Raw genomic sequence first — 18,909 nt, forward strand, 5'->3', positions numbered from 1 at the left:
CAAAAATCAGGTTTAGTATCACTGACATTTGTCATGAAAGTTGTGGTTTTGCAACAGCAGTCCAGTGCAATACATTAAAAAAAAACTATGAATTACAATAAAATATCTTACATATATCTTAATTAAATAAGTAGTGCAAAAATAGTCAATTAGTGAATCATAAACTCGACAAATTTCTGCAGATGTTGGAAATCCAGGGCTACACACAAAATACTGGAGGAACTCAGCAGGTCAGGCAGCATCTATAGAAACAAATGATTAGGGCCGAGACCCTTCTTCAGGACTGGAAAGGAAGGAGGAACACAACTGAATAAAAAGGTGGATGAGGGGAAGGGGGATGGTTAGAAGGTGAAGTGAGGTGGGTAAGAAAGATAAAGGGCTGGAGAGAAAGGAATGTGGTAGGACAGGAGAGTGGACCCCAGGGGAAAGGGAAGGAGGAAGGGCACCAGGGAGAGGTGATAGGCAGGTGAGAAAAAGTAAGGGGCCAGAGTGGAGAATTGCAGAAGAGGGGAGGTGGAGGGAATTTTTTTTACTGGAAGGAAAAATCGATATTCATGCTGTCATGTTGGAGGCTACCAAGACAAAATATAAGGTGTTGCTCCTCCACCCTGAGGGTGGCCTCGTCTTGGCACAAGAGGAGACCATGGACCGACATGTTCATGGGCTGAGTCATTGCCTGCAGAGAAATCTGGTGGCAGAGGTGAAGAAGTTGTTCCAAAAACACTGACTTCCGGCTCCTGTACCTCCTCTCATATGCTAACAATGAGAAGCAGATGTCCTGGGTGATGGGGGTCCTTAATGATTAATGCCGCCTTCTTGAGGCATCACCTTTCGAAATTGTTCTCGATGCTGGGGAGGCTAGCCATACATGCATAACTTTAAAACATCATCTTTTTTAAGGTTCTGTGCTATATAACTTAATAAAATATAAACCAATTCCCTCCTATTCAAATGAACAGCTTTCTTCCAGCTGGCTCTAATCACCCGAACTGTGGTGGGTTTAGATAAATATCTGACAGAAGTACACACTATAATCAACCCACAGGTTATTATACTGAGTTCAATGTAAGACCAGAACGCAGTGCAGGGTAACAAACAACCTGTTGAAGGGCCCCAGCCCAAAACGTCGGCTGCTTATTCATCTCCATAGATGCAGCCTGACCTGCTGAGTTCCTCCAGGATGTTGTGTGCGTTACTCTGGACTTCCAGCACCTGCAGAATCTCTCGAGTTTATGATTCACTAATTCACCAGTTTTGCTCTCTTTTTGCACTCACATAATTTATTGGAATTTATACTCTTTTTATGCATTGCACTGTGTTGTTGCAAAACAAAAAACTTTCACTACAGCATCTGTGGGAGAAAAGGAATGATGGGAGGAAGTTGGGAGAGCAGACACCAGTCTTCACCTAGGGATCAGCCGTGGAACAGTAAGTAACTGGGCACCAGCATCTTTAGAGCATCAATCCTGGGCCTAATATATTGATGCAATCATGAAGAAGACACGCCAGCAGTTATGCTTCATTTGGAGTCTGAGGAGACTCTGTCTGTTAACAAAGACTCTTGTGAATTTCTACAGATGCACAGTGGAAAGCCTTCTGACTGGTCGCATCAATGCCGGGTATGGAGGGGCCATTGCACAGGATCAAAACAGGCAGCACAGGGGTTGTAAACTCAGCTAGCTCCATCATGGGCACAAGCCTGCTCATTATCGAGTACACCTTCAAATGGAAATGGTGCCTCAAAATGGTGTCATCCATCATGAAGGACTCCCACCATCCAGCACATGCCCCCTTCTCATTACTACCATGAGGGAGGATGTATAGGAGCCTGACGAGCCATACTTAATATTGTAGGAACAACTTCTTCCCCTCTACCATCAGATTTCAGAATGGTCCATGAACCCACAAACACTACCTTGCGTTTTGCACAATTCTCTTTTGCTCTGTTCATTATGTTATTGTGACTTATATCAACTTTTGATTTCTGGCACTGTTCTCCTGCCAACAAACAACAACTTTCATGAAATACGTCAGTGAAAATAAATCTGATTTTGATTCATAAAAATCCTTTCCCTCCACCCACTCCAACAAATCCTTTCTGCATCTTTCCCCCACCCCCAGCCCCACAGATGCTGCAACCCACTGAGTTTCTCCAGCAGATCATTTGTTGCTCCAGACTCCAGCATCTGCTGTGTTGTGTCCCCCTGCAGTGCAGAGTCCCTGGAACAGCATGACCTCTATCTTAGAACATAATATAGTTATAAATTTTATGATCTCAGGGGCCACAGCATCACAGCTAGTGGTGCTACTACCTCACAATTCCAGTGACTCAGGTTCAATTCTGGAGAGGGAGAGGGAGGGAGAGAGGGAGAGAGGGGGAGAGGGAGAGGGGGAGGGGGAGAGGGGGAGGGGGAGGGGCAGAGGGGGAGAGGGGGGGAGAGGGAGAGGGGGAGAGAGGGGGGGAGAGGGGGGGAGAGAGAGAGAGAGAGGGGGAGAGAGAGAGAGAGGGGGAGAGAGGGGGGAGAGAGAGAGAGGGGGAGAGAGAGAGAGGGGGGGAGAGAGAGAGAGGGGGAGAGAGAGAGAGAGGGGGGAGAGAGGGAGAGAGGGAGAGAGAGAGAGAGAGGGGGAGAGAGAGAGGGGGAGAGAGAGAGAGGGGGAGAGAGAGAGAGGGGGGAGAGAGAGAGAGAGGGGGGAGAGAGAGAGAGAGAGGGAGAGAGGGAGAGAGGGAGAGAGGGAGAGAGAGAGAGAGAGAGAGAGAGAGAGAGAGAGAGAGAGAGAGAGAGAGAGAGAGAGAATATGCGCATGGAGTTTGAATGTTCTCTCTGTAACCCAAGAGCTCTTGATCTCATACTCTACCTTGTAAGGTGTATAAGATGATGAGAGGCATTGATCTTGTGGATAGTCAGAAGCTTTTTCCCAGGGCTGAAATGGCTAGCACAAAAGGGCACAGTTTTAAGGTGCTTGGAAGTAGATACAAAGGAGATGTCAGGGGTAAGTTTTTTTACGCAGAGAGTGGTGAATGCATGGAATGGGCTGCTGGCGATGGTGGTGGAAGCGGATACCATAGGGTCTTTTAAGTGACTCCTGGACATGCAGCTCAGAAAAACAGAGGGTTATGGGTAACCCTAGTTAAGTTCTAAGGAAAGGACATGTTTGACACAGCTTTGTGGGCTGAAAGGCCTGTATTGTGCTATAGGTTTTCTATGTTTCTATGTAATGCTCTTGCACCTTATTGTCTACCTACATGGTACCTCTCTCTGTGACTGTAACACTGTATACTGTATCTTTATTATTGCTTTTATCTTCTACTACCTCAGAGCACTGATGTGATGAAATAATCTGTATTTTTGGATTTGTGTGTAAAATTGTTATTTGTCTTATAGTTTATCTTTTCCAAGTGATTCTGTGGATGCTGGAATTATATTTCCTAAGTTTATGTACATATTATTGGCATGGACTTGATGGGCCAAATGGCCTGTTTCTGTGCTGCTCTGTTTTATGATTCTATGACCTATATGTGTGTAATTGTTCAGTGAATTTTCAATAATTACATTATAGCCTCATCTGTATTTTTCTAGAAGTTTCTCTGAATCCTGTGTCACACCATTGAACTTTACAATTTCATAGGCTACTTCTCGTCACTGGAATGTGCTTCAATCTCTCAGAGTAAGAGTGTTAAAACACATCAACTGTAAAGATTTTAGTATAAGACAACCACTACTTTTTTCTTTGTCTCTTCTTTGTTCTCTTCCTTCACTTTCTCTCTTTTCCTTACAGTAGAGTGAGGTCATTAACATGATTTCTTACTGGTATGAACACCTAATAAAATGTCTGTAATTACTAGATGTACACCTCATTCTTGACCTTCAAAGGTGCCCTGGATCAATATCACCAGGTCCAATGGTATGGATGGCTTGTAAAACCAGGATTTCCACTGTACCTTGGCTCAGGTGTCAATACTAGACCAATTTACCCCACTGGTGAGGGAGACAGGAAGGGTCTACAATGGGCAATCAAATCTGCCCAACGCACCACAGGCATCAGCCTGCCCACCATCAAGGGCATTTATACAGAAAGGTGCTGGAAACGGGCCAGTAACATCATGAGGATCCCACTGACCCTGCCCATGGACTATCTGTCCCACTCCCATCAAGGAGGAGACTATGTAGCATCCACAGTAGGACCACCAGACTCAAGTACAGTTACTTTCCCCAAGCAGTAGGGCTGAGCAACACCCCTGCACACCCCTACCACCTCTACTACTTTACCATTTCCTGTCAGAGTCACCTTATCTAAAGACATCCTGTGCCTAGCATCACATACAATCAATCTATGCCGATAAGCTATCTTGTGTGTTTATATTTATTGTGTTTTTCTCTTATTGTGTTCTTTATTTTGTGTGTTTCTTTTGTGTTGCATTAGACACGGAGTAACAGATACTTTGTCTTCCTTTACACTTGTGTTCTTGACACAGCATTAAACAATCGTGAATCTTGGTGCTCAGTTTTTACCAACACTCTAAAGACGCAACAGTAGGTTAATTGGGCATCAAATTATTCCTGGTGCGGGTAAGTGGTGAATCAATCAAATGGTGAGTTGATGTATACGTGAGGGGAGTAAGCTATAGATCAACAGGGAAACAAAGAGGGGAATGGGACTGAAAGGACTGGCAAGTTCCCAATGGGCCACACTTTTGCTTCCTGTGTCACAGTAAGAAGTCATGCTGCACAATGCTAAACCCATTCACAGAATTCACCTAGACATGTACTTACTCTGTGTCATTCCAATTGCAAATTCCTTGTTTTATTTATTTTTATTTAGACATACAGCGCGGTAATAGGCCTTTTGAGCCCCACGAGCCCATGCCACCCATTTACACCCATGTGACTAATTAACTACTAACTTTGTGTCTTTGGAATGTCGGAGGAAACCAGAGCATGTGGTGGAAACACACACAGTCATGGGATGAAGGTACAAACTCCTTACAGACAGTGGCAGAACTGAACCTGGGTCATTGGTGCTGTTATACCATTACACTAACTGTACGCTACTGTTACCCCAGGAATTTTGCTGGGTTACACTACCACACACACACTGGCCCGTTTCTGGCACTTCCTTCAATTTCCCATTCAGCTGCAGTAAGCTCCGCATCTGCACCCTACCTGGTTTTCACCCTGGCGCTCACACACGCAGAAGGGAATCTGCAGTGGTCAGGCCCCTGATGATGTTCTCTTGACGCCACCCCCCGAAACTCGCAGCACGAAGCCCCCCACCCACACCTAACTCAATGTACAGTGAATATAATCCAAACGCATCTACATCACTCAACACTGCCTCAGATGACAATTTTACCCAACTCATGGCTCACTATTCACTGTGGTTTCACCACAGCCTATGGATCCATGGATCAGTAAGCAGTTCCCCTGCAACAACAGAGAGATCCTGGTCTCCTCTATCATATTGCAAAAAAAACCAGAATATTGTAAAATGCAGAGCAGAAATGTGTACAGCTTTTATGTTACCTCTCGAAGAGAGCGGCTGCCTCCTTCTCGAAAGGTTGGTTTGCAACGGAAACTTATCTAAATAAAGCAAACGATAAAAGAATAGGTTATTTTAGGCATTTAGCGATACTGCACAATGACAGAATCAAACGGAGAATAGAAATGTATCTGACCTTTCTCACTGGAAGGCCCTGATCAGAGTTTATTGCCCTTGACCAGGACTGGAAAAGAAGGGGGAAGAAGCCCCTTTACGCAGAACTGAAAGTGGTTGAAGTGCTCGAGAATGTGTGAAGTGCGTCAAGAAGGGACTGAACCTTGGAGGACAAAATGGAGTTGAGAACTGGGAAGGTTCTGGCTCCTTCTCCCTTCCGGATGAAAGGTCTAATTCCGAAATGATGACTCTTTATTCCCCTCCATAGATGCTGCCTGACCTGCTGAGTTTCTCCAGCATCTTCTGTGTTGCTGTAGATGTCCAGCATCTGCAGAATCTCTTGGGTTTAGGATAAAGGGAACGTGTGTTTGGAGGCCGAAGACATGGGCTGGATCCTAATTATGTACTTTCTGTTGATATTAAACCAAGAGAAGGACATGGAACTATTTGAATATTATTAACAGGAGAAGATGATTTAGTTGTGGTCTTCTGAATGTTTTCAATTGATTGCAACATCTATGCAACAAAAGGAAGTTTATCATCTCATGGAACAGAATCACTTCGTTACACTGCCACTTCTGGATGCCTGATTGCTCATGAATCCTGAGATAACATGCCTCATCAAAGGCATACTATACAGGTGCCAAGAACGCAAGGACAACTGGGGAGAGGGAAGGATCACTGAAAGATAAAAGGAAGAGCAAGATACAAGATGCTGGAAGGACTCTCCGCAGGCCAGGTAGCATGCATAGAGGAGATCACAATGCTCGATTCTGGGAGCAATTAAAGAATCATTAAACAGTGGGAGAATTATTCACAAAACTGTTTCAATACTTTACATGTTGACCTGTAAATATAGGATTAAAGTCGGAGGGCAGAGAATGCTTTACCTTCTCCAGCTGCTCCACACACACAGTGTGCACAATTATCTTGCATGCTGCGCATTTCCTCCTCGGAACCGACTTCTGTAAGAGATAAAGTTTAAAAGAAAAGTGTAATGTAAATCCAACACAGCCAGAGAACAGAGTTACAGAATTGATCCAAAGAATGTCTACACACGGCCTTCACTTAATTATTTCCAATGATCTTCTCCCATTTAATCGCAGTGATCTTCTCTTGATATTGCCTCTCCATATGGCAATGATCTACCCACAAAAGTCTTTGTTCGGGTCACGTTCTGACTATTCTCAGTGGCCACATTCTGATGCACAGAGTGGCTTTCACTAGGGTTACACTTTGGGGAGTAGACACGGATCCTCAGTTAGGTTACTCAGAATTAGGTTTTATTATCAGGGACACATGTTGTGAAACTTATTGTTACGTGGCAGCAGTACAGTGAAATATGTTAAAACAAACTGCGTTACATTGAGGAATATGCACTCAGTGTCCATTTTATTAGATACACCTGCTCGTTAATGCAAATATCTAATCAGCCAATCATGTGGCAGCAACTCAATGCATCGAAGCCTGCAGACATGGCCAAGAGGTTCAGCTGTTGTTCAGACCAAACATCAGACTAGGGAAGAAATGTGATCTAAGTGACTGTGACCACAGAATGATAGTTGGTGCCAGATGTGGTAGTTTGAGTATCTCAAAAACTGCAGATCTCTTGGAATTTTCATGCACAACAGCCTCCAGTTTACAGAGAATGGTGCCAGAAACAAAAAAAAAACATCTAGTGAGTGGCAGTTCTATGGGCAAAGGTGCCTTGTTAATGAGAGAGATCAGAAGGGAATGGCCAGACTGGTGAAGCTGACAGGTAGGCATAGGTAAATCAAAGAACCACACATTACAACAGTGGTGTGCAGAAAAACATCTCTGAGTGTAGATCACATTGAACCTTGAAGCAGATGGGCTACAGACCATGAAGACTATGAACATATACTTGGTGGCCACTTTAGTAGGTACAGGAGGTATCAAATAAATTGCCCACTGAAAATATATACAATAAAATAAATGGACAGTGCAAAAGGAGATAGAAATAGTGAGGGGGGTGGAGTTTCAAGATGGCGACGTAAGCATCTGCCTTTTAGGCGCTCTTTATTTTTTTAACTATAATCACCCTTTAATTAGATCTTTTCGAACTTAATCATATGAGTTGCTACCTTTGATTGACCCTTTTTTCCTAAAATAATAGTTGATCTAATCTTGTCAAACTTAAAATGGCTACAAGTAAGAAATCGGCTAAGGATCCTGTATCCATCAACGCAATTTCTGGTCTTTTGGACATTAAACTGGATGTTAAATTTGCGGGTATGGAAGGTAAATTGGACAATAAACTGGATGCTAAATTTGCGGGTCTGGAAGGCAGACTAGAAGGTAAATTGGACAGTAAACTGTTAAGTTTGGAAAGGAGGATTACTTCGAAAATATCCGATCTTGAAGGAGTTGTTAAATCGCTTGAAACTAAGTTTCAGTCGCAGGCGTTAGAGGTTCAACAGCATGGAAATAAGATCACGACTCTTGAACAATCAATTTGTGAAAAAGCACGTACAATTGAAGTGTTAGAGAAGAAGATAGAGTCGACTGCTAAAACTTTAGATCAGTACAAGTTTAAAATTACTGATCTTGAAAATCGTTCTCGCAGACAGAATTTGCGCATCATCGGAATTCCCGAAAAAGTTGAGTCCGGTGATTTAACTGAATTTTTCTCTAAATTACTGTGGGAAATTTTCGGTGGTGAAGGTTTGAAAAATGAACCTGTTATTGACCGCGCTCATAGAGTTGCGAGGCTTTCGTCTGTGCCTGATAAACCACGAGCGGTGATTGTTCGCCTTCATTATCCTCGTGAGAAAGAGCTTCTAATTCGATTAGCTCGTAAAAAAGGTATGATCTCCTACAGAAATTACTCATTTCGAATAGTTGAGGACTATTCGTATGAAGTAATGAAAGCCAGGATCGCTTTTAAACCAGTGATGGCAGAGATTCATTCGATTGGATTTAAACAAGCTTTAATGTATCCAGCGAAGCTTAGAATGGTGCTGCCCGACAACAGTCTACACTTTTTTAACACTCCTGAAGAAGCGAAGAAATTTGTTGAAGAATATCGATCCTCTAGTGCAACTTGAACTATGAGTTACATTGAAGATTTTTTTTTTGGAGAGAGGATGTCATTTCATTTTAAGTTTTAACCCTGGAAGTTGGGTTATAACTTTTTATTTTGAACTATGGGTCTGGGTCTTTTTTTTACTACTATTATTATTGCTTATAGATGCTGTTTTAATTTTTATAATATCCTTTTTTATACACGTTTGTATTTTGTAATAATGAATTATTTTTTCAAAATGTCGTTTCTTCTTCCCATAAGTCTTTACTTTTTATAAGCGTTTATTTGCTTGCCTGTATTTAGAAATGGAACAAAGGTTTTGAATTCTTTTTTTTTTAGTTTTTTTTATATATGTTGTAGTGTCTATTAAATCTTTTTCTTTTAAAAAATTCTATTTTGATAACTTTTTTACTAAATTTTCTTATTAGATTGCTGAATTTATATTCATATTTTGTAATATGGCTTTCTCAAAATGTCGTTTCTTCTTCCCATAAGTCTTGGCTTGTGAAACGTCATCTTTGTATCTGAATATGGAATTTCTTTTTTAAAGATGTATTACATTTTTAAACTTTAATGTTCATTTTTTTTTATTAATGATTTTTCTGGTTTTACTATTTTAGTTTTTTTTTGATTTGTCTGATATGTGTGTGTATGTGTATGTGTATATATATATATGTAGGTATATATATATATATATTTTTTTTTTTGCAACTCTATATTTTAATTAGGGTGTTATATAGTTTTTTCTTAAAAAATTTTCTTATGGAGCTGCCATCTTGAAATGGGGGTAATTTTAGTATTAGTTTATGCGCCTGCCGCTTGGCTTTCTTTCAAAGGGTGGGGGGAGGGGGGAGGGATCTTTTTTCATGCTTTTGCTTTTTATTTTTTTGCTTTTAGTTTATGGGCTGACTTTAAATTGTTAATATTGTTGAGGTGTCAGGATCTCCGGTTGCTCCTGAATCAATTTTCCTTCTTCCTAAATTGTGGGTTATGTGTCTTTTTAACCTTTTATGATACACACAATTAATATTGGTATGATGGATAAATCTATTAACTTTATCTCGTGGAATACTAATGGTTTAAATCATCCGATTAAACGTAAAAAAATATTTAAAGTATTCCATAGATTGAACGCTAATATTATTTTTGCACAGGAGACCCATATTAGGAGGGAGGATAATCAACGTTTTTTTAGGTTCTGGAAAGGTCAACAATTTCACTCAAATTGTACCGCTAAAATTAGGGGTGTGTCTATTTTTATAGACGCCTCAATTTCGTTTACACATTATGAAATTATTTCTGATCCACAGGGTAGATTTTTGTTGATAACTGGTTCACTTTTTAATCGGAAAGTTGTTTTAGTTAATATTTATGCTCCAAACTTTGATTGTCCTGAATTTTTTAAACGTTTATTTACTTCTCTTCCTAATTTGAATGAATATATGTTGATTATGGGTGGAGACTTTAATTGTTGTTTGAATCCTTCGATGGATAGATCTAAACCTATTCGAACTCTTCCGAATAGATCAGCTTTACTTATTAATTCTTTTATGGTTGATTCTGGAATTACTGAAATATGGCGGTTTTTGAACCCTAAAGATAAAGAATTTTCATTTTTTTCACATGTATATCATAGTTATTCTAGAATTGATTACTTTCTTATTGATCATCGTTTATTAACAGATGTTATTGATTGTAAATATGATTCTATTGCTATTTCGGATCATGCGCCTTTGAAGTTATCTATCAAGATTTCGGACTCTTCTATCAATACTAGATCCTGGAGACTTAATGCTACTTTACTTCAAGATCCAGAATTTATTACCTTCATTAAGCAACAAATTGACTTATTTTTTTCAACAAACTATAATGAAGAGATTGATAAAGGAATACTTTGGGACTCTTTCAAGGCTTTTATTCGTGGACAAATTATTTCATATTCCGCTGGTAAAAGAAAACAAAGATATTCAGATATAGCTTTATTGGTGGATAAAATTAAAGAAATTGATAAGATTTATTCCGTTACTCCTACCAAAGAACTTTATAAGAAGAGAGTTGAGCTTCAAATGGAACATAGTTTATTATTCTCTTCTTCAATTGAGAATCAATTAATTAAGACTAGGGCTCAATTTTATATTCATAGTGATCGAACTGGTAAATTGTTAGCTAATCAATTAAAAGCTATTTCGACTAAGCGACAAATTATTAAAATTCGTAAACAAGACGGTAATTTAACTACTGATTATAAAGAAATCAATAACACTTTTCAAGATTTTTATAAATCTTTATATCAATCAGAATTTGACGGTGACCGGTTTACGATGGATAATTTTTTTAATAATTTGAATATTCCTAAACTGATAGATGAAGATTGTAGCTTGCTTGATGCTCCTATTTCTATGGATGAAATAAGAGAGGCTATCTCATCAATGAATTCAGGGAAAGCTCCTGGTCCTGATGGTTTTATTGTAGAATTTTTTAAAACTTTTTCTTTATTGCTTTCTCCTTGGCTATGTGAAATCTTTAATGATGCGTTTGTTAAGAAGAGACTACCTCAATCGTTTTATGAAGCTATTATCTCTTTAATTCTTAAAAAAGATAAAGATCCTACTTTATGTGCATCTTATCGCCCTATATCATTATTAAATGTAGACTCTAAGATTCTTACAAAAATTTTAGCCATTAGATTAGAAAAGGTATTACCACAGATTATTTCAGAAGATCAAACTGGTTTTATTAGGAATCGATATTCCTTTTTTAATATTAGAAAATTGATTAACATAATTTATACTTCATCACCTACAACCCCAGAATGTGTTATCTCATTAGATGCTGAAAAAGCCTTTGATAGAGTTGAATGGACATATTTATTTAATGCATTGAGAAACTTTAATTTTAGTCCTAATTTTATATCATGGATTAAATTAATATATTATAAACCTGTTGCTTCTGTTCTTACAAATAATTATAGATCCTCTTTTTTTCAATTATCTCGTGGTACGAGACAAGGTTGTCCTTTAAGTCCTTTATTATTTAATATTGCATTAGAACCTTTAGCTATTGCTATTCGTGAGTCTCCTAATATTTTTGGTATTACCCGTAATGAGAAGTTATACAAATTATCGCTTTATGCTGATGATTTGTTGTTATATATTTCTAATCCTAGTAGGTTTATTCCTGCTATTTTATCCTTGTTGGCTCAATTTGGTAGCTTTTCTGGTTATAAGTTAAACTTAGATAAGAGTGAGTTATTCCCTTTAAACGCGCAAACTTTATTGAGTGATAGGATGCCATTTAAAGTTGTTACTGATAACTTTATCTATTTAGGTATAAAAATCACCAAGAAATATAAAGATTTATTTGGACTGAATTTTTTACCTATGCTTCATCAAATTCAGCAACTTACTACTAGATGGTCTCCCTTATTTTTATCATTAGTTGGTCGGATTAATGCTATTAAAATGATGATTTTACCGAAATTTTTATATTTATTCCAAGCTTTACCAATTTTTATTCCTAAATCTTTTTTTGATAATATTGATTCAAAAATTTCCTCATTTGTGTGGCAAAATAAAAATCCTAGGTTAAGCAAAAGGCAATTACAAAAGTCTAAAAAAGATGGTGGTCTAGCTTTACCTAACTTTAGATTTTATTATTGGGCGAATAATATTCGTAACCTAATGTACTGGAAACTAGATTTGGATTCACCTGTGTGCCCACAGTGGGTAAATTTAGAATGTAGTGAGGTTAAGGGATATTCTATATTTTCCGTTCTTGGTTCTTTTCTTCCTATTGATTTAGCCAAATTCAATAAACAGATATCTAACCCTGTTGTTAAACATACACTACGAATTTGGTTTCAATTTCGCAAATTCTTTAATCTGAAAAACTTTGCTCTGGACAGCCCTATTTTATGTAATTTTTTTTTTAAACCTTCATTGACAGATCAAGCTTTTAGTATATGGAAAAGGAAAAGTATAAAATGTTTTCGTGATCTTTTTTTTGAAGGTACTTTGATGTCTTTTGATCAACTATCCAACAAATTTGAATTACCTAAATCTAATTTTTTTAGATACTTACAAATTAGAAATTTCTTACATAAAATTCTTCCATCTTTTCCTAACTCAACTCCATCGGATTTTTCAGATTTGATTTTTACTTTTAATCCTTGTCAGAAGGGATTAGTAGCTTTTATTTATAACATGATTATGAAGATACAGCCAGAAATATCGGATAGAATTAGACAAGAATGGGAAAAAGAACTTCGATGTAATATATCAATAGATAAATGGGAAAAAATTTTACAAATGGTTAATTCCTCCTCTATTTGTGCTAAACATGCTTTAATACAATTTAAAATTGTACATAGAGCTTATATGTCTAAAGATAAGCTTGCCCGATTTTATTCGCATATTAATCCTCAATGTGACAGATGTCACTTAGAAGTGGCTTCATTGACTCACATGTTTTGGACATGTCCCACTTTACATAACTATTGGAAGGACATTTTTGATGTCATTTCCTCAGTATGGAATATCGATTTACAACCCCATTTTATTACTGCAATTTTCGGTATACCAAATGAAGATGACAATCAGCTTTCCCCTTCAATCAGACGAATGATTGCCTTTGTAACATTAATTGCCAGAAGGTCTATATTACAAAACTGGAAAGAAGTAAATCCTCCTACTACATTTCAGTGGTTCTCCCAAACTATTTCTTATTTGAGTTTGGAAAAAATCAGAAGCACTATCTTTGATTCTTCAATTAAATTTGAAGAAACCTGGGGACCATTTATTCGACACTTTCATATGAATTAATTTGGCCTATTTCAGATCCTTTTCTCTACTTATACTTGTTCAGGTATGGAGTTCCGGAGTTCTTTTCTTGACACCTTTATATATTTATAAAATGCTATTATTGCCCATGTTAGTTTTAGTTTAGTATTTTTTTTCAATATATATTTTTTCACATATATAATTTCAATTTTTTTTTTCTTCTTTTTTCGACAATTATTTTTGTTTTTTTTTCATACATATTTATATAGACTTGATTGATTTATGTACCTTTTGTTGATGGATGTTTTAATAGGATATTATTATCCTATTACTAATGTAATCTCAAGTTTATTGAATCTGTAATCTATTCATTATTATGTGCTGTTTTTTTTATATATGAAATTTAATAAAAAGATTGAAAAAGAAAGAAAGAAATAGTGAGGTATATATCCTGTCTTTATGGATAATAAACTTCATTGATGTAATTTCAGCAGAGGAGCAACTATGAGCCGTGTTCAAGGACTCACCCGAGGATCTGAATGAATGCACCACAGTTGTCACGACTTAATAAAAACATTCACGGACAAGTGACAAAATCGTTCAGTCTTCCCAACCAGAAGCCTGGATGAACCGTGAGATTTGCAATCTGAGGAGGGCCAGATCTGCAATATTTAACTCCTGCAACCAAGTAAGATACAGAAGGTCCAGGTACTATCTCCGCAAAGCCATCTTACAGGCGAAGTGGCAATTCCAGACCAAACTTGAATCACTTAAGGATGCTCGACAGCTTGGCAAGGCTAGAGTGCTATTACCTTCTACAAAGTGAAACCGAGCGACATAGGTGACAACAAGGGCTTCACTCTCAGAAGCACTCAACGCCTTCTATGCTCGATTTGACAATCAAAGCATATTGGTTAACCAATAGAAGGCAGAGAGTTGGTATAAATGGGTGTTTCTCCAGTTGGCAGTCTGTGGTGAGTGGGGTGCCGCAGGGGTCGGTGCTGGGCCTGCAGCTGTTTACCATTTACATTGATGATTTGGAAGAAGGGACTGAGTGTAGTGTAGCAAGATTTGCTGATGACACTAAACTAAGTGGAAAAGCAAATTGTACAGAGGATGTGGAGAGTCTGCAGAGGAATATAGATAGGATAAGTGAGTGGGCCAAGGTCTGGAAGATGGAATACAATGTTGGTAAATGCGAGATCATCCACTTTGGAAGGAATAATAGAAGAGCAGTTTATTATTTAAATGGTAAAAGATTGCAGCATACTGTTGTGCAGAGGAATTTGGGAGTGCTTGTGCATGAATTGCAAAAATTTGACTTGCAGGTACAACAGGTTATTAAGAAGGCAAATGGAATGTTGGCCTTCATTGCTAGAGGGATTGAATTCAAGAGCAGGGAGGTCATGCTGCAACTATACAAGGTACTGGTGAGGCCGCACCTGGAGTACTGTGTGCAGTTCTGGTCTCCATACCTGAGGAAGGATATACTGGCTTTGGAGGCAGTGCAGAGGAGGTGCACCAGGTTGATTCCAGAGACGAAGGGGTTAACTTATGAGGAGAGATTGAGTCACCTGGGACTATACTCTCTGGAATTCAGAAGAATGCGAGGGGATCTTATAGAAACATACAAAATTTTGAAAGGGATAGATAAGATAGAAGTAGGAAAGTTGTTTCCATTGGTAGTTGAGTCTAGAACTAGGGGACATTGCCTCAAGATTCAGGGGAGAAGATTTAGGACGGAGATGAGGGGAAACTGTTTTTCCCAGAGAGTGGTGAATCTGTGGAATTCTCTGCCGGGGGAAGCAGTTGAGGCTTCTTCACTAAATATATTTAAGATACAGTTAGATTTTTACATAGTAGGCGAATTAAGGGTTATTAGGGAAAAGGCAGGTAAATGGAGCTGAGTTTACGGACAGATCAGCTATGACCTTACTGAAAGGCGGGTCAGGCTCAGTGGACTGGATGGCCTACTCCTGTTCCTATTTCTTATGTTCTTAAAGCTTGGAGGAAGCATTGCAAGCTTCCACAGCCCCCGATGACCCTGTGATTTCAGTCTTTGAAAATGATATGAGAGCATCCTTCAGGAAGGAAAACCCACAGAAAGCATCCAGCCCAGACGGGGCACCTGGCTGAGTATTAAAGACCTGTGTTGTGGAGTGGATGGAGTGTTCACTGAGATTTTTAACCTCTCGCTCGGCAGTCTAAGGTATCCACTTGCTTCAAGCAGGCTTCAATTATACCAGAGCCTCAAAAGGACGTGCCTCAGTGACTTAGATCAACAGTGATGAAGTGCTTTGAGAGGTTGGTGATGAAACATATCAACTCCTGCCTGAGAAGCAACTTGGATGCACTCCAATTAGTCTACTGGCACAGCAGATCCACAGCAGATGCCACTTCATTGGATCTTCACTCAACCTTGGAACATTTGAACAGCAAAGGTGCATACATCAGGATGCTCTTTATCAACCACAGCTCGGCATTCAATTCCATCATCCCCTCAAAACTAATCAATAAGCTACAAGACTTCGGCCTCAATACTTCATTGTGCAATTAGATCCTCAATTTCCTTAGTCACAGACTCTGTCAGTTCGCTTCGGCAACATCTCCACAATCTCCAACAACTGAGATGCACCATAAGGCTGTGTGTTTAGCCCCCTGTTCTATTTGCTTTACTCTTATGACCAATGATAAAATAAGCCAAAGTCAGCATGGTTTCTGTCAAGGGAAATCTTGCCTGACAGATCTGTTAGAGTACTTTGAGGAAGTGACAAGCAGGGTAGACAAAGGAGGGCAGTGGATGTCATTTACTTGGATTTTCAGAAGACGTTTGATAAGATGCCACACATGAGACTGTTTAACAAATTAAAATCCTATGGCATTACAAGAAAGATACTGGCATGGATAGAGGAATGGCTGACAGGCAGGAGGAAGCGAGTGGGAATAAAAGGGGCCTTTTCTGATTGGCTGCTGGAGATTAGTGGTGTTCCTCAAGGGTCAGTATTGGGACTACTACTTTTCACATTGTTTGTCAATGATTTAGTTAACGGAATTGATGACTTTGTGACAAAGTTTGCGGATGATATAAAGATAGGTGGAGGGCTAGGTTGTGCTGAGGAAGCAATGTGATTGCAGCTGGACTCAAGACAAATAGGAAGAATGGGCTTAAAACTGGCAGATGGAATAGCGTTGGGAAATGTATGATAATGCCTTTTGGTAAATGGAACAATAACGTGGACTATTATCTAAATAGGGAGTAGGTTCAAACATCAGAGGTGTAGAGGGACTTAGGAGTCCTTGTGCAAGACTCCCAGAAGGTGACTTTACAGGGTGAGTCTGTGGTAAAGAAGGCAAATGCAATGTTAGCATTTATTTCAAGGGGAATAGAATATAAAAGCAAGGAGATAATGCTGAGCCCTTATAAGACATAAGTCAGGCCACACTTAGAGTATTGTCAACAGTTTTGGGCTCCATATTTCAGAAAGGATGTGTTGTCATTGGGGATAGTCCAGAGGAGGTTCACAAAGATAAATCTGGGAATGAAGGGGTTAACCTATTAGGAGCGTTTGGCAGCTTTGGGCCTGTACTCACAGGAATTTAGAAGAATGCAGGGGAATCTCATTGAAACCTACTGAATGTTGAAAGGATGAGATAGGGTGGATTCCTATGGTGGGAGGTATCCAGAACTAGAGGGCACAGCCTCAAAATTGAGGGGTAACCCTTTCGAACAGAGGTAAGGAGGAATTCTTTATTTTAGCCAGAGAGAAGTAAATCCGTGGAATGCTCTGCCACAGACTGCAGTGGAGGCCAAGTCTATGCATATATTTATGGTGGAAGTTGATCATTTCCTGATCGGTCAAGACATCAAAGGATATGGTAAGAAGGCAGGTCCATGGGGTTGAGTAGGATCTGGATCAGCCATAATAGAATGGCACAGCAGACTCAATGGGCTGAATGGCCTAATTCTGCTCCTGTGTCTTATGCTGTTATGGTCTAAACTGCCCCATTACTGAATTGTTTCCACAACCTATGGACTCACTTTCAAGGACTTTTCACCTCATGTTCTTGATATTTATTGCTTATAAATTTATATTATTTCTTATTTTTCTTTCATGTTTGCACAGTTCGTTGTCTTTTGTACATTGGTTGTTTGTCCATCCTACTAGGTATGGTCTTTCAAGATTCTATTATATTTCTTGGATTTATTGTGATTGCCCTCAGGAAGTCGAATCACAGGGTTGTATATGGTGACACAAAGTACTTTGATAATAAATGTATTTTGAATTTTGAGCTCTCAAGTTTATCAAGAGATGACTGCTACAGGTCATTGTCACTGTAGTCACCCACGATGATCCTGGTTCTTAAGCATACTGTGATTTATTCTTATCCCAGAGGTCACTGTCTGATTTGCATGCACTGATTGCTTATCAGCTGTTTCCAGTTATCATTTGGATTTGTCGGAGTCGATCGGAGAGCATGAAACAACAGAAGCAGGCTCTCTGGCCCAATGACTCCTCACTGAATATCAAAGATCTGCTTTTCTTTTTCAAACACTAATCTGACTCTGATCTGCTTTATTCTCCTCACATTCTCATCCGCTCCCTCCAGATTCTCTGCACTAGGGATGACTTACAACAGCCAGTTAACCTACCAACCTGCAGGTTCAAGGATACTGGAGGAAACCAGAGTACCCAGTGGAAACCCATACAGTTACAAGGAGTACATGCAAACTCCACGTGGACAGCAGCCGAGGTCAGGGTGGAACCTGGGTTGCTGGAGCTACTAGCAGCAGCTCTGTGTGAAGGTGATCTCCGTTCTCACCTCCTAACTTATCCAAACTGAAACCCATTAACAGGTCACTCACTCCCCGGCGTACTCAAGGTGATCCGCATTGGGAAGACTCAGTAACACACAAGAGTTACTCTCTGATTGACTAAATAATCTACAGAGAAGCCACTTATTGATTTGCTCAAAATAACCTCTGAGGACCATTGCATTTCCTCATCCTCACCTTCTCAATATTTCACTCTATGATTCATACACATCCAAAATAAGCCACAGTTGGCTCTCCCTTTGCTCGGCATAGCTCTTGCTGGGTTCTGTAACTGATTTACTCACTGACACGAGGGTTTTACCTTGACTAGTACCTTATTTAGCCTGTTAGGTGAATGCTATGACCTACAGCAAGGATGGTCCTCTGGGTTAGAGACTGCAATCTACACTGGGATAACTGATCCAAACATCCAAGTTGCTTCTCAGACAGAAGTTGATATGTTTCATTACCAAACTCTCAAATAACTGATCCTGAACCGAGTGGTGTATAATATGATGAGAGGCATTGATCGTGTGGGTAGCCAGAGACTTTTTCCCAGGACTGAAATGGCTAGCACAAGGGCGCATAGTTCGAAGGTGCTTAGAAGTAGGTACTGAGGG

General features: G+C 39.4%; 1 protein-coding gene across 2 annotated transcripts in view; it reads right to left on the minus strand.

Moving 5' to 3' along the window:
• The window catches only part of dgki (diacylglycerol kinase, iota), a 253,553-nt gene that overhangs the window by 158,166 nt on the left and 76,478 nt on the right, over positions 1 to 18,909 (minus strand). For both annotated transcript variants that reach the window (XM_059977765.1, XM_059977764.1), the window contains exons 4-5: positions 6,543 to 6,617; positions 5,523 to 5,579 (exon numbers count right to left, since the gene is read on the minus strand). In XM_059977765.1, the coding sequence (XP_059833748.1) occupies positions 5,523 to 5,579; positions 6,543 to 6,617 (132 nt within the window). The remainder of the gene's footprint in view (positions 1 to 5,522; positions 5,580 to 6,542; positions 6,618 to 18,909) is intronic.

Source organism: Hypanus sabinus, chromosome 8 (genome assembly GCF_030144855.1).
Source record: "Hypanus sabinus isolate sHypSab1 chromosome 8, sHypSab1.hap1, whole genome shotgun sequence".
NCBI lineage: Eukaryota > Metazoa > Chordata > Chondrichthyes > Myliobatiformes > Dasyatidae > Hypanus > Hypanus sabinus.